Source organism: Mobula hypostoma, chromosome 10 (assembly GCF_963921235.1).
Source record: "Mobula hypostoma chromosome 10, sMobHyp1.1, whole genome shotgun sequence".
NCBI classification, from domain to species: Eukaryota; Metazoa; Chordata; class Chondrichthyes; order Myliobatiformes; family Myliobatidae; genus Mobula; species Mobula hypostoma.
In genome coordinates, this window is record NC_086106.1 from 1,131,700 (window position 1) to 1,146,580 (window position 14,881).

General features: G+C 45.5%; 1 protein-coding gene across 1 annotated transcript in view; it reads left to right on the forward strand.

The window, feature by feature from the left end:
* The first annotated feature begins 2,805 nt into the window (after positions 1–2,805).
* The window catches only part of LOC134352594 (calpain small subunit 1-like), a 43,666-nt gene continuing 31,590 nt past the window's right edge, over positions 2,806–14,881 (forward strand). Inside the window, exons 1-2 of the mRNA XM_063059870.1 lie at positions 2,806–2,938; positions 3,153–3,268. Of these exons, the coding sequence (XP_062915940.1) occupies positions 3,189–3,268 (80 nt within the window). The 5' untranslated portion in view covers positions 2,806–2,938; positions 3,153–3,188. The remainder of the gene's footprint in view (positions 2,939–3,152; positions 3,269–14,881) is intronic.

The following is a 14,881-nucleotide window of genomic DNA, read 5'->3' on the forward strand; positions in this document are numbered from 1 at the left end:
AGATCATGATCGCTCATGTCATACGACATGACACACCACAAATCAATGTTTGTGCTCCCAAGTGGGGGGCAAGTGCAGAAATTGCTGGGGCCCCACCAGAGATATTTAAATCATCCTTAGACAGGTGAGGTGCTGGAGGATTGGAGGATAGCTAATGTTGTTCCACTGTTTAAGAAAGGCTGTAAAAATAAACCAAGAAAATACAGGCCAGCGAGCCTGACATCAGTTGTGAGAAAGCTATTGGAAGGTATTTTAAGGGACCAGATATATAAGTATTTGGATAGATGTTGACTGATTAAGGATAGTCAACGTGGCTTCGTGTGTGTTAGGTCATGTCTAACCAATCTCATAGAGCTTTTTGAGGAAATTGCCAGGAAAGCTGATGAAGTCAAGGCAATGGGTGTTGCCTACGTGGACTTTAGTAAGGCACTTAACAAGGTCCTGCATGGGAGGCTGGTCAAGAAAGTTCAGTTGCTTGGCATTCAAGATGAGGTAGTAAACTGGATTAGACCCCTGTTTCCATCCAGGAGGTCAGCATGGACATGGTGGAGGATTACAAATATCTGGGGATACAAATTGACAATAAACTGGACTGGTCAAAGAACACTGAGGCTGTCTATAAGAAGGGTCAGAGCCGTCTCTATTTCCTGAGGAGATTGAGGTCCTTTAACATCTGCCGGACGATGCTGAAGATGTTCTACGAGTCTGTGGTGGCCAGTGCTATCATGTTTGCTGTTGTGTGCTGGGGCAGCAGGCTGAGGGTAGCAGACACCAACAGAATCAACAAACTCATCCGTAAGGCCAGTGATGTTGTGGGGATGGAACTGGACTCTCTCACAGTGGTGTCTGAAAAGAGGATGCTGTCTAAGTTGCATGCCATCTTGGACAATGTCTCCCATCCACTACATAATGTACTGGGTGGGCACAGGAGTACATTCAGCCAGAGACTCATTCCACCGAGATGCAACACAGAGCGTCATAGGAAGTCATTCCTGCCTGTGGCCATCAAACTTTACAACTCCTCCCTTGGAGGGTCAGACACCCTGAGCCAATAGGCTGGTCCTGGACTTATTTCATAATTTACTGGCATAATTTACATATTACTATTAACTATTTATTACTATTTTCTATTACTATTCTATTACCATTTATTATTTCCATGACCATTACTATTTACTAATAGTAGTATTACTATTACTATTTATTATTTATGGTGCAACTGTAATGAAAACCAATTTCCCCCGGGATCAATAAAGTATGACTATGACTATGACTAGACATTGGCTTTGTGGAAGAAGCCAGAGAGTGGTTGTAGATAGCTGCCTCTCTGACTGGAGGCCTGTGACTAGTGGTGTGCAGCAGGGATTAGTGCAAGATCCATTGATGTTTGTCATCTGGCTGATAAAATGGTCAACTGGATCAGCAAATCTGCAGATGACTCCGAGACTGGGGGTGTAATGGACAGCGAGGAAGACTATCAAAGGTTGTTACAGGATCTAGACCAGCTGGAAAAACTGGCTAAAAAAGTGGCAGATGGAATTTGATGCAGACAAGTGGGAGGTCTTGCACTTTGGTAGGACCAGCCAGGGTAGGTCTTACACAGTGAACGGTAGGGAACTGACGAGTGTGGCAGAACAAAGGGATCTGGGAACACAGGCACATAATTTGTTGAAAATGACATCACAGGTAGCCAGGGTCGTAGAGCAAGTTTTTGACACATTGGCCTGCATAAATCAAAACACTGAGTACAGGAGATGGGACATTATGTTGAAGTTGTACAAGGTGCTGGAGAGGCCCAATTTGGAGTAATGTGTGTGTAGTTTTAGTCACTTACCTGCAGGAAAGATGTAAATAAGTTCGAAAGAGTACAGAGAAAATTTACAAGAACATTGCTGGATCTGGAGGGCCTGAGCTGCAGGAAAAGATTGAATAGGTTAGGACTTTATTCCTTTGATCGTAGAAGATGGAGGGGAGATTTGACAGAGATATACAAAATTATGAGATGCGTAGATAGGCCAAATGCAAGCAGGCTCTTCCCACTGAGGTTGGGTGGGACTACAACCAGAGGTCAGGGGTTAAAGGTGGAAGATGAAAGGTTTAAGGGGAACATGAGGGGAAACTTCTTGACTCAGAGGGTTGTGAGAGTGTGGAATGAACTGCCAGCACAACTGGTGCATGTAAGCTCGATTTCAACGTTTAAGAGAGGTTTGGACAGGTACGTGGTTGGGAGGGGTATGAAAAGCAATAGTCCCGGCGCCAATCTATGGGAGTAGGCAGTTTAAATGGTTCAGCGTTGTCTAAATGGGCTGATGAGTCAAAGCAAATGAACCTACATATTTATGATTCATGGAATGATATACCTTCATGAAACACAATCTCAAAATGAAACTTGCCTTTCAGTAGTACACAGGAAATCCAGTACAGAACACTAACTCACTCACCACAGGGAAATCCTATTATCCATAGGGACGAGACCCTTCATCGGGACTGAACAGGAAGGGGGATGATCCCAGAATAAAAAGGTGGGGTGTGTGTGCGGGTAAGAGAACAAACTGACGGGTGATAGGTGAAACTAGGTGGTTTGGAGGGTGGAGTAAGGCCTGGAGAAGGAAGATGAAGGGTCTCGGCCCGGAACGTCAGCTGTTCATTCCTTTCCATGGATGCTGAGTTCCTCCAGCACTGTGTGTGCGCGTTGCTCTGGATTTCCAGCACCTGCAGAATCTTTTCTGCTTACACCTTCTATATGGTTTCCTGAAAAAAAAAATCGACAGCCTATCGACCAAAACTTGCTTAGCAACCAGAAACGGAAGGGGCGTTAGGACGCAGGGGTGGTTGTGCGTGATCGCAATGGGTGGGGACAGGGAACCGGACTGACAGCTTCTAAGCAAATATCGGTGGCACAGCTGCGCCATTTATATCCAGCTCGGTCTTTCAGTTGGTAAGGACTTTTTTTTCTGCTGTGTTTCTCTTGTATTTACGATGAGTATTTGAGTTATTGAACTTGGGGGAGGGAACTTATTTTTGGAACGGCGATAAACATTATATGTAATAGCGGAAACATTGTATTCAGTAGCTTTGGGCTGAAATTGATGCGGATCCCGGCTGAAGTTCCTGTGAAATTAACCTTGTGTGTCTCTCTTTCTCTCTTCCAGCTGCTCTTCTCAGTCACTAAACCCTTCAGCTTCACCATGTTCCGTTTTCTGAGCGGCGCTATTGGCAACTCCGGCATGGCCAACCAACTCCTGCAAGGCCTGGCCGGCGTGATTGGGTGAGACTCCCTCCCACTTCGGAATTTGCTTTATCGTATTGCTCTGGACTTGGAATCATAAGCGGGGGGGGGGGGGTAGGTAAATGGGACCATTCGGCCCATTGCGGCTGTGTTCGCTCAAGAGCCCAGCCCATTCTCAGTCTCCAGTACCCGGTCGGTCGGTCTGCCGTGTTATTCCCTCCCAGGATGTGATTTTATTTTAAAAAATACATAGTGAAAAATTAAATATATTATCAGAAAGTTTGCAGTTATTGAGTTTGCAGGAAATGTGTTTTTAATATACGGTATCGCCTGCGGGATCTTGTCATTTGCCAGATCCGCATTTCATTCAGTTTCTGCGGGCGTGGTTCACCGACTGGGTATCGCGGAGTTGCGCAGAGCCATTGTTTAAACAAGCTATTAATTCTGCATAGAACCCCATTTGGCTTATCACTGGCTTCCAAGTGAAATTTCCTTGGATTCCATTCTGGAATTGAAGTTTAAAGTCGGCCGCACATTTTTATTTTTGTCGGCCTACTCTATTTCTCAGCCAGGACTTGGACCCACCCTGTGTGTGAAGTAACTATCAATTCTGAGACAAACCGTTCCTCGTTCAACTAAAATTTTATCTGGACTTCACTGTGTAAAGTCAATCAAGCTACAATCTAATTGGCAATATTAATCTTCATCTACTCTCCAGCTATTTCTGAATACTGAGTTACAGTGAAATTACCTTTTGATTTTTTTCCTCCTGGACCGAGCCTTTCTTTCGTGAAAGTTATCTTTGTACAACTTTCCTGTGCCAAGTGTCCTTAACCAAGCAAATGCAAATTGTACGCTGTGATTCAGGGTGGTTCCCTCTGAAATCTTGTGTACGTGTAGCGTTTCATTGGCCTGGGTGGAGGAAGCACGCCTTTAGCCAGCTGGAGACAGCAAGCTCCCACAGGTGGTTGGGAATGCACTGGTTTGCTTGATTTTTCATAGGTTTTTTTTGACAATGAGATAACGAGAAGCGTTTTTGGTATAGTACCACAAAACAGGCTTGCTGCCAAGACAGAAGGGAGTGGAATGTGAGGGGATAATTGAGTAATCTGAGGCAGAGAGGCGCCCCCAGATGTTTGTGTGATGGTCACTGCTTTTCATGATACATTCAGTGGCCACCTGCTTTTAGGTAATGCTCGTTAATGCAAATATCTCATCAGCCAATCATGTGGCAGCAACTCAATGCATAAAAGCATGTAGACACGGTCATGAGGTTCGGCTGTTGTTCAGACCAAACATCAGAATGGGGAAGAGATGTGATCTAAGTGACTTTGACTGTGGAATGATTGTTGATGCCAGATGGGGTGGTTTGAGTATCTCAGAAACTGCTGATCTCCTGGGATTTTCACGCATAACAGTCTCTGGTGTTTACAGAGAATGGTGAGAAAAATCAAAAATAAATCCAGTGAGTTGCAGTTCTTTGGGCATAAAGGCCTTGTTAATGAGAGGGGTCAGAGGAGAATGACCAGACTAGTTCAAGCTGACAGGAACTCAAATAACTGTGTTACAACAGTGGTGTGCAGAAGAGCATCTCTGAATGCACAACACGTCCAACCTTGAGGTGGACGGACTACAGCAGGAGAAGTCCACAGATATACAATCAGTGGCCACTTCATTAGATATAGGGTGCACTGGGCACAGTGTGAAGATGACACTAAATTTGAGAGTGTCTTGAACTTGCACAATCTTCTTTAAAGAAAGTACAAATGGCAGCTGAACTTCTCTTGTTGAGTAATGAGCTGTTACATGATGGTGGCAAGGGGCAATATAGAAGGGTCTGAACAGAGAACCAAAGTTCTACCTACTGCTCGTTGGAAGTGGGAGGGCAGGTGAGAAAGTGCTTAAAGTTTTGTGGGTACTGTAATATTAAGGAGGGAAGTATAGAGGGTTATTGGAGTTAGTGTTCTTTCACAGACTGATAGATGTGTGTATTGGTGGAGGAAGATGCATTAAGGACATTTATTAGAGATTGTTAGATGGGCACATGAATGATAGAAAAATTGAGGGCTATGTGGGAGGAACAGGTTAGGTTGATTTTTGATTCGGTAAAGGACCAGTACAACATTGTGGGCCGAAGGGCCTGCACTGCATGATAGGGGTCTACGTTCTATGTTTAAGGGCTGGTTGGTCACAACTCACCCTCCAGAGCACTGGCTCAGCCACAGTTGTCCCAAACTGGTTGGGACATAAAATCTTTGGAGAAGGTGCAGAAGAAATTTACTTGTATGAACCTTGGGAAGGGATTTTTAGACCGGAGAGGCAGGGTGCATTTTTGGAAGGGGCTGTTGTGAGGTGATCTGATGGGGATATTTAAAATCATAGAGGACACAGATTGTAAGTGTTTCCATTGGCAGGAGTGCCATGAACCAGAGAATATAGAGTCTAGATGGTTAATAAATGAATCAAGGAAACACACAAAATGCTGGAGGAACTCAGCAGGTCAGGCAGAATGAATAATCAGTCGAGGTTTTGGGCTGAAACCCTTCAGGAATTAAGGGTCACGGGAACTGAAGTCAGGACACTTCTAGGAAACAGTGGAAATGGGTTCAGCTGTGTTCAGAAGGAAGCTGTAGACATAATTGCAAGGGTGGCCCAGAGATGGCCTCTGTACACGGTTTTGTCTCAAACATCAGCTTCTATCCTGGTCCTCAGCTGCTGTCTATGTGGAGTTTGCATGTTCTCCCTGTGACTGCGTCTGTCTCTTCCCGAGGTCCAAAGGCATGGGTTGGCAGTTCAATTGGTCCAGGGGTTTAGGTAGGTGGTGGAATCTGATGGAGTTGATGAGGCTGTGAAAGTTTTGTAAAATGGGATTTGTATATTAGTCTAAGCGGGCATTTGACAATGGGTGAGATTCAAAGGCCTATTTTGTCAATGACTCCATAAAAGTAGTTGGAGGAACTCAACAGGTCAGGCAGCATCTATGGAGGGGAATAAACAGTCGAGGTTTTGGGCTGAGACCCCTCTTCAGGACTGGAAAGGAAGGGAGAAGAAATGAGAAATGGTGGGGGAGGAGTACAAGTTGGAAGGTGATTAATGAGACAAGGTGGGTGGGGGGGGGAGAGGAGAGGGAGGATGAAGTGAGACACTGGGAGGTGATGAGTGAGACCGGGTGAAGGTATTGGGGGGAGAGGGAGAATGAAGTGGGAAGCTGGGAGGTGATGGGTGAGATAAGGTGGGGTGGGGGTGAAGTGAAGCTGAGGGGACTGTGGGGAGAGTTGCCCTAGTGTAGAGTTGCTGGACTGAATGGCCTCTCAGTGCTGTACCCAGTGTGTTAAAGTTGAGAGGAGAAACCTGTTGTGAATTGAGCAATGCAGACATCCCACCTCTCCCAGAAGTTCCAGGAGTCTCCCACAAATTGATGGTGCTACCTCCCTGAAATGAATTTTTGCAGGGTGGGATGTCTGGCAATGCCTTGTGGAGCTGCAGTGGGTCTTGACGACATTCAGTGCAGTGACCCTCTGGAATCGGATGTGGATCATTCCTGTGCTACTTTTGTTGGCTGCTGTTCTCCTGAGGTGATTGGGGCATCTGATGTACAGGGGCCCAGTTAATAAGGGCGGGAGTGTTGTTGATTTTTGGCTCTGTGGATAACTTTCCAGCTCCTGAGAACCTATTAGTTCAACTCCAGTTCTGAGGACCCCAGTACAGAGCTCAGTGTCAAGATGATTCTGCAGATGCTGGAAGTCTTGGGCAACACGCGCGCACACAATGCTGGAGCAAGTCAGCAGGTCAGGCTACCTGATGAAGGGTCCTGGCCTGAAATGTCTACCGTTCATTTCCTTCCATGGATTCTGCCTGACCTGCTGAGTTCCTCCAGCAGTTGCTGAGGGGGTGGTGGTTTCTCATTTGGGTGAGAAATTAGACCAGGTATTTAAAACAGAAATAAGTTGCCACAATTGCACTGGCTGATCAATAGCGATCTCTCAGTTCGAGCTTGTCCAAGACTGTGGACTTTGGAAGGTATGGCCTTCCTGTTTGTGGGATCTACAGTGTATACATTTTTAACATGACAACGTGGCTGTGCTGTTTTACCATGAACAGTTGTTGCCACCTTGCCCCTGCCCCCTCATGCAAGGCCAGGTCTGTTTTCTCAGTAGCCCACTGGGTGTGTCGTTTCACTGGGGTGGGGAGACTGGTCTCTTCAGGCTGGTGAGCTCTCAGCTCCATGAGGTGTTGTCTCCCTGGGTGCAGAAGGAACAAGATTGATATAAATAAACAAACACAAAGAAAACTAGAGCCAGAGCAGGGTTACGGGGCCTTCCAGGCCCACACTGCCCAGTTACCGCGTGACCAATTCACCAACTAGCCTGCACTTCAGAACGTGGGAGGAAAGTGGAGCAGCAAGCAGAGATCCACACAGTAACGAGGAGTCTGTAGGACTGCTACTGACTCCTTGCAGTCCGTAGGAGGGATTGAACCCGGGTCACTGGTGCTGTAATAGTGTTATGCTGACCACTATGTCGCGTGTTATTTTTCAGCATTTGACATTTCAAGTCAGTGAGGGTGTGCTTGGGGGGGGCGGGGAGCAGCCCGCAAGTGTTGCCGTGCTTCTGGCACCAGCATAGCACGCCCACAACTCACTAACCCTAACCTGCCCATCTTTGGATGTGGGAGGAAACCGCAGCGTCCGGAGGAAGTCCGTGTAGTCTTGAGGAGAATGTACTGTATAAACTCCACATGTTTGGGGAAAAGTTCGGTTGTGTTTTCTGCTTGTCACCCACTTTATCCAGTTCCTGATTTCAATGGGAATGCATTTCTAGTATCGGGATATGATAACATTATTTGCTTTGGCTAAGTGGTACAGCAGATACCCTGATGGGATGGTGCTGACTCATTTGGAAGATTCTGGGATAGTCAGGAAGATCACCTTGAGTGCCTATTGTTAAAAGATTCCTGAAACTCTTGTTCCTTCAAAATACGAGGGTGTGCACACTGATTAGTAACCCATTTGGTGATGGCGATGCGTCATGTGGAATCCCAGTAGGAGTGACTTTGACATTGTATTTGTGGTGTGGGCCCTTCCCTTGCGTTAGCTCCACCACACTTGAAGAATGAGTCCTGACAGTACTGTCATGAGGAATTCCGTGCAGCATTTTTCAATCTTACTGTCCAGTTTGATAAAGCTGGCTGTTTTTCCCTGGTCTGCACTAGTTGTCAGCCAGATGTCTTGCATCCAGGGTTGATTTTGTCTCCACCGTGCAGCAGTTCCTTGTGTTCTGCGTTGCAGAATCTGTTCCAAGGTTACAATGAAGCCTTCTGTGAGAGGGTGTATCAGTGAACCATGACTGACTCCACTCCTTACCAACTCCTCGTCTCCAGGCAGATGTCACTCAGCACACTGGAGTTTCTCCAGCAGATTGTTTGATGCTCCGAATTGGACCGTAAGACTGGACTCTGTGTAACAATCTCTGAGATGTTTCATGGGTGTTTCTAAGCAGGAGGTGTGAGTGGAATTGACACTCTGTGTCATAGGTTCAATACATTCTCTCCCAATCAACATGGGGAAAATTTGTCGTTGAGTCGTACAAGATGGGAAAAGGTCTTTGGCCCAACTTGCCCCTCTAAGCTAGTCCTATTTGCCTAATTTTGGCCCACAGCCCTTGAAACTATTCCTCTCAAATACTCATCTAGATGACTTTTAAAAGTCCTCATTGTTCTTTCTCCGCTAGTCGTTCCACACACCCATTGGTCTTTGTGTGAAGAAGTTGTCCTCCTCACCAAAACCCTATACCCTCTGGTTTTTGATTCCTTTTCCATGGGGGTGGGGGTAAAGACTAATTCTGTGCAGCAATTGTATTTACAGTATATAATGTGAAAGTTTTTGGAGTTGAGTGAAAGTAGATTATTTGCAAAATGAATTAAAACCAAATAAATTGTCTCAGGTATTCAGAAAGTGTTGCACAAATTTTAATCACTGTTGGATCAGGGTGCAGAATTGTCATTTATAAGGTCATTAGATTTAGGAGCAGAATTAGGCCATTTGACCCACTGAGTCTGCTCCGCCATATCATCGTGGCTGATCAATTTCGCTCAGCCCCAATCTCCTGCCTTTCTCTCTCCCTCTTCTTTCCTACCCGGTATCCCTTCATTCTCTGACCAATCAAGAATATATCAACCTCTACCTTAAATATACTCATTGACTTGGCCTCCCTAGCCTTCTGTGGCAACAAATTCCACAGATTCATCAACACACATAAAAGTTGCTGGTGAACGCAGCAACTTTTATGTGTGTTGCTTGAATTTCCAGCATCTGCAGAATTCCTGTTGTTTGCCACAGATTCATCACCTTTTTTTGTTTGTATTGTCGTTTAACTTTCCTGTGCTGGATTTATTTTGTATAATCACCTATATGTGTGCAATTGTTCAGTAAATTTTCTATAACTGTCGTTGACTCATCCCGAATGTTCCTGAAGCTTCTTGGTTTTACGGGACTTTGAATCTGGTCTATTTTATAGATTAATTCTCTACCTATAAAAGCAGTGATTTTACTGGAATTTGATTATCTCTAGTTTGAGATAACACAACGGTTTCTTTGTTCTTGTAACACTTAATAAAACAGCTGTAATCACCAAGTTTTGTCTCATTTTTGACTTCTGAAGAATCTCTGGATTTGTATCACCAGATCCAGCACCACTAATGTAGTTTTCTATTGAATTTAACTGATTTGGTCCTTTTTATTTTAAGACGCATTTACAAATTGTCTAATTAGAGGGTCACCCTTTGTGCACTGAGAATTTCCCTTTGGAAAATGCTGGGCACAAGGTCTGAACTGCAACTAGTAGCATATGGAAAGTTTAGTCAATCACACCGATCTGACACCTCACGGTTCAGATATTAAAAGGGAGATTGTTTAACAGTGTAATGATGGTGAACTATATTGTTACAAAACACTGACAGCTGACCTATGAACATTGACATGAAAGCATTTTGTCATTTGCCTATTGAGTTATACACCCAGTGGCATTTTATTAGGTACACCTGTACACCTTGCTAATGCAAATATCTAATCACTGATTGTGTGGCAGCAACTCAATGCATAAAAGCATGCAGACGTGGTCAAGGGGTTCAGTTGTTGTTCAGACCGGAGATCAGAAAGGAGAGGAGTGGTCTAAGTGACTTTGACCATGGAATGATTGTTGGTGTCAGATGGGGTGGTCTGAGTATTTCAGAATCTACTGGCCCACGATGTTGTGTCGATCCAGCTGAAAAACAAATCAAAGAAACACCCAAACACTGATTCTTCTGACTTACACCATGCCCATATCTCTCCAATATCCTTCCTTGTATTCATATGCCTATCTAAACGTCTCCACCATACCAGTCGGTGCATTCCAGGCATCCACCACTCGTTGAGTTAAGGAAAAAACACTCGCCGCTCACATCCCCTTTGAACCTCCCCCCCTCACTTAAGTGCATGCACCCTGGTATTAGACATTTCAGCCTCGGGAAATGGATGCTCTTTGTCCACTCTATCTAGGCCTCTCATAATCTTGTAAATCTCTGTCAGATCTTCAGTCGGCCTGTAGCACTCCAGAGGGAGGGGGGAAAAAGTATATCCAGCCTCTCATGCCCTCTAAACCAGGCAGCATCCTGGTAAGCCTCCTCAGCACCCTCTCCAAAGCCTCCATATCCTTCCTATAGTGGGGTGACCAGAACTGTATGCATTGCTCCTGATGTGGCCTCACCAGAGTTTTATAAAGTTACAACATAACCTCCAGACTTTTGAACACAATGCCTTGACTAATAAAAGGAAGCATTCTATAAGCTGCCTTTATTGACCTGTATAGTCACTTTCAAGGAGCTATGAAATTGGATCCCAAAATCTCTCTACTCCGCAACACTGTTAAGGGTCTTGCCCTCAACAGTGCACTTTCTCCTTGCATTTGCCCTACTGAGATGCAACACCTTGCATCTGTCTGGGTTAAATTTCATCTGCTGTTTCTCTGCCCACATTTGCAACTGATCTATATCATGCTGTATTCTTTGCTATCTTGTGTGCTATGTACAACTCCACCAGTCTTGGTATCATCCACAAACTTACAAACCCACCTATCTTCATTTTCATCTGGGCCATTTTCATGCACAAGTCTCTAGAATTTATGGAGAATGGCGTGGGAGGAAAACAAAAATCTAGTGAGATGCAGTTCTGTGAGGGGGAAAAATGCCTTGTAATGAGAGAGGTTAGAGGAGAATGGCCGGACTGGTTCAAGCTGACAGGAAGGCAACAGTAACTCAAATAACCACACATTACAACAGTGGTGTGCAGAAGAGCATCTCTGAGCTCACAGCACATGGAGTCTTGAAGTAGATGGGCTACAGCAGCAACGACCACAAACACAGTGGCCACTTCATTAGGTACAGGAAGTTCCTGATAAAGTGGCCATTGAGTGTAACGAATATCACTGAGTCATTCTCAGTGTGAGGTCCATAATTGTGAGGATTAGTCGTTTTGTGTAGTTAGGCACATAGACTGAAAAATTTCAGCCTTGTGGTTGAGATTGGTAACTACTTTCTATGATTACATAAGAAATAGGATCAGGAATCAGCCATGTGGCCCGTCTAGCCTGCTCCACTGTTCGATAAGATCATGGCTGTTGGCCTATCTTCACCTACCTGCCTTTTTCCCCATAACCCTCAATTCCCTACTATGCAAAAATCTCTCTAACCTTGTCTTAAATATCAAAGTTGCTGGTGAACGCAGCAGGCCAGGCAGCATCTCTAGGAAGAGGTACAGTTAATGTTTCGGGCCGAGACCCTTCGTCAGGACTAACTGAAGGAAGAGCGAGCTACTTTGTGTGTTCACCAGCAACTTTGTGTGTTGCTTGAATTTCCAGCATTTGCAGAATTCCTCGTGTTTGAAATAGATTTACTGTGGTAGCCTCCACTGCTTCATTGGGCAGAGAATTCCACAGATCCACCACTCTCTGGGAAAAGCAATTCCTCCTCAGCTAAATTACTCCCACAAATCTTGAGGTTATGTCACCTAGTTTTAATCTCTCCTACCAGTGGAAACAACTTTCCTCCCTGTATCTTACCTATCTCTTACATTTTGTTTCTGTAAGATCTCTCATTCTTCTGAATTCCAGCGAGTACAGTCCCAGGTGACTCAATCTCTCATGGTCTAAACCCCTCAACCTTGTGGACCTCCTCTGCACCAAATCCAAAGCCAGTATGTCCTCCTCCAAGTAAGGAGACCAGAACTGCAAGCAGTACTCCAGGTGCAGCCTCACCAGTACCCTGTACAGTTGCAGCATAACCTCCCTGCTCTTAAATTCAATCCCTCTAGCAATGAAGGCCAACATTCCATTTGCCGTCTTGATAGCCTGCTGTACCTGCAAACCAACCTTTGGTGATTCATCTGCAAACTAGCCTTTGTGATTTATTTATTTTTTTAATTTTATGAGCATTGTTTGGCTCTGAGCCTGTACTTGCTGGAGTTTGGAAGAATGAGGAGGGATCTCATTGAAACCTATCAATTAGAATAGATGTGTAAAGGATGTTTCCTATAGTGGGAAGAAGTCTTGGACCAGAGGGGACAGCCTCAGAATATATGGACATCATTTAGAACATAAATGAAGAGTAATTTCTTCAGCCAGAGGGCAGTGCCAGAGTTGGCTGTGAAGGCCAAGTCATTGGATATACTTAAAGTGGAGGTTGATGGGTTCTTGATTAGTCATTAATCAAAGGTTTTGGGGAGAATGCAGGGAAATGGGGTTGAGAGGGATGATAAATTGGCCATGATGGTATGGCAGAGCAGAATCGATGGGCTGAATGGCCTAATTCCCCTGTGTTTTGTGGTCTAATGGTTAAAACAGCATGCGATCAGGCCCTTTGTCTCACTGAGTTGTCACTAACTATTTTCACTGATTCTACACCAATCCCCCTTTGTTATATTTTTACCATTTCCCCCCTCTAGAATCTACCCCTCACCTACACACTGGGGGCAATTTGCAGTAGCTAATTAACCTATCAATCTTGGGATGTGGGGGAGAATCAGGTCTGCTAGGGGAAATCTACAAATCCACAGCAAGAACATGCGAACTCCACATAGAAAGCACCGGAGGTTGAGTTTGAGCAAGACTCTGGACGAGCAGCTTGTCTGGCCGTGACGCTGCGCTGCCTTGGTTCTGCGGGTTGATTGGCCGTGACGCTGCGCTGCCTCGGTTCTGCGGGTTGATTGGCCGTGACGCTGCGCTGCCTCGGTTCTGCGGGTTGATTGGCCGTGACGCTGTGCTGCATTGGTTCTGCGGGTTGATTGGCTGTGACGCTGCGCTGACGCTGTGCTGCCTCGGTTCTGCGGGTTGATTGGCCGTGACGCTGCGCTGACGCTGTGCTGCATTGGTTCTGCGGGTTGATTGGCCGTGACGCTGCGCTGACGCTGTGCTGCATTGGTTCTGCGGGTTGATTGGCCGTGATGCTGCGCTGCCTCGGTTCTGCGGGTTGATTGGCCGTGACGCTGCGCTGCATTGGTTCTGCGGGTTGATTGGCCGTGACGCTGCGCTGCCTCGGTTCTGCGGGTTGATTGGCCGTGACGCTGTGCTGCCTCGGTTCTGCAGAGTCTGGTGCGTTATCAATGGTTTGATGTTCAGCACTTCTGCTTTCTGTATGGAGGTGTTCAAAAGCAGAGATGCATGATGTAGGAAAAGATTGCGCTGGCATTGGAGAGGGCCCAGAGGGGGTTGACAAGGATGATTTTGGGAATGAAAGGGTTATCATACGAGAACAGTTGGCTCCTGGTGTGTACTCACTAGAATTTAGGTTGGGGGGGGAATCTCATTAAAACATTTTGAATGCCTAGACAGGGTAGATATGGAAAGGATGTTTCCCATGGTGGGGGAGTCTAGGACAAGAGGGCACAGCTTCAGGATTGGGGGGGGGCGTCCATTTAAAACAGATGCGGAGAAACTTCTTTAGCCAAAGGATGGTGAATTTGTGGAGTTTATTACCACAGGCAGTTGTGGAGGCCAGGTCATTGGGTGTATTTAAGGCAGCGATTGATTGATAGATTCTTGCTCGGACATGGCATCAAGAAAAGGCCAGGAAGTGGGTCTGAAGAGGGCATAAAAGGAACAACTATGATTGAATGGTGGAGCAGACTAGATGGGCCAAATGGCCCAATTCTGCTCCTATTTTTGCGGTCTTGTGTATTGAGAGTATGGTGGGATGATACCCTCACTGCCGAGCTCGCCACAGGGAACATGGATGTGTGGGAGAGATGGACTGGATACACTTTTCGTCCACTTACCAACTTGATGTCAGGAAGGGCTGGTATGCAAGTGATGCGAGGCTGTCTTTCCTGTGAGAAGATTGTAAAAATTTGAATTATTTTGCTTTTAATGTTAAAGTTATTTTAAAAACGAAAGTTAAAAGCTGGAAGACCTCGGCCAGTCAAAAAGCATCTGAGGGAAAAGAAGTCGGTTAACATTATGGGTCAGGACTCTTCCCCAAAATGGATTCTCTTTCCACAGACGTTGCTTGACCTGCTGAGTTCTATCATTTCTTGTTTAGTTTCAGATTTCAGTATCCGCTATTTTGTTTTTCAATTATTTTTATAAACCTGTTCTGCCATCTCTGACAAAGTCAAGGTCAAGT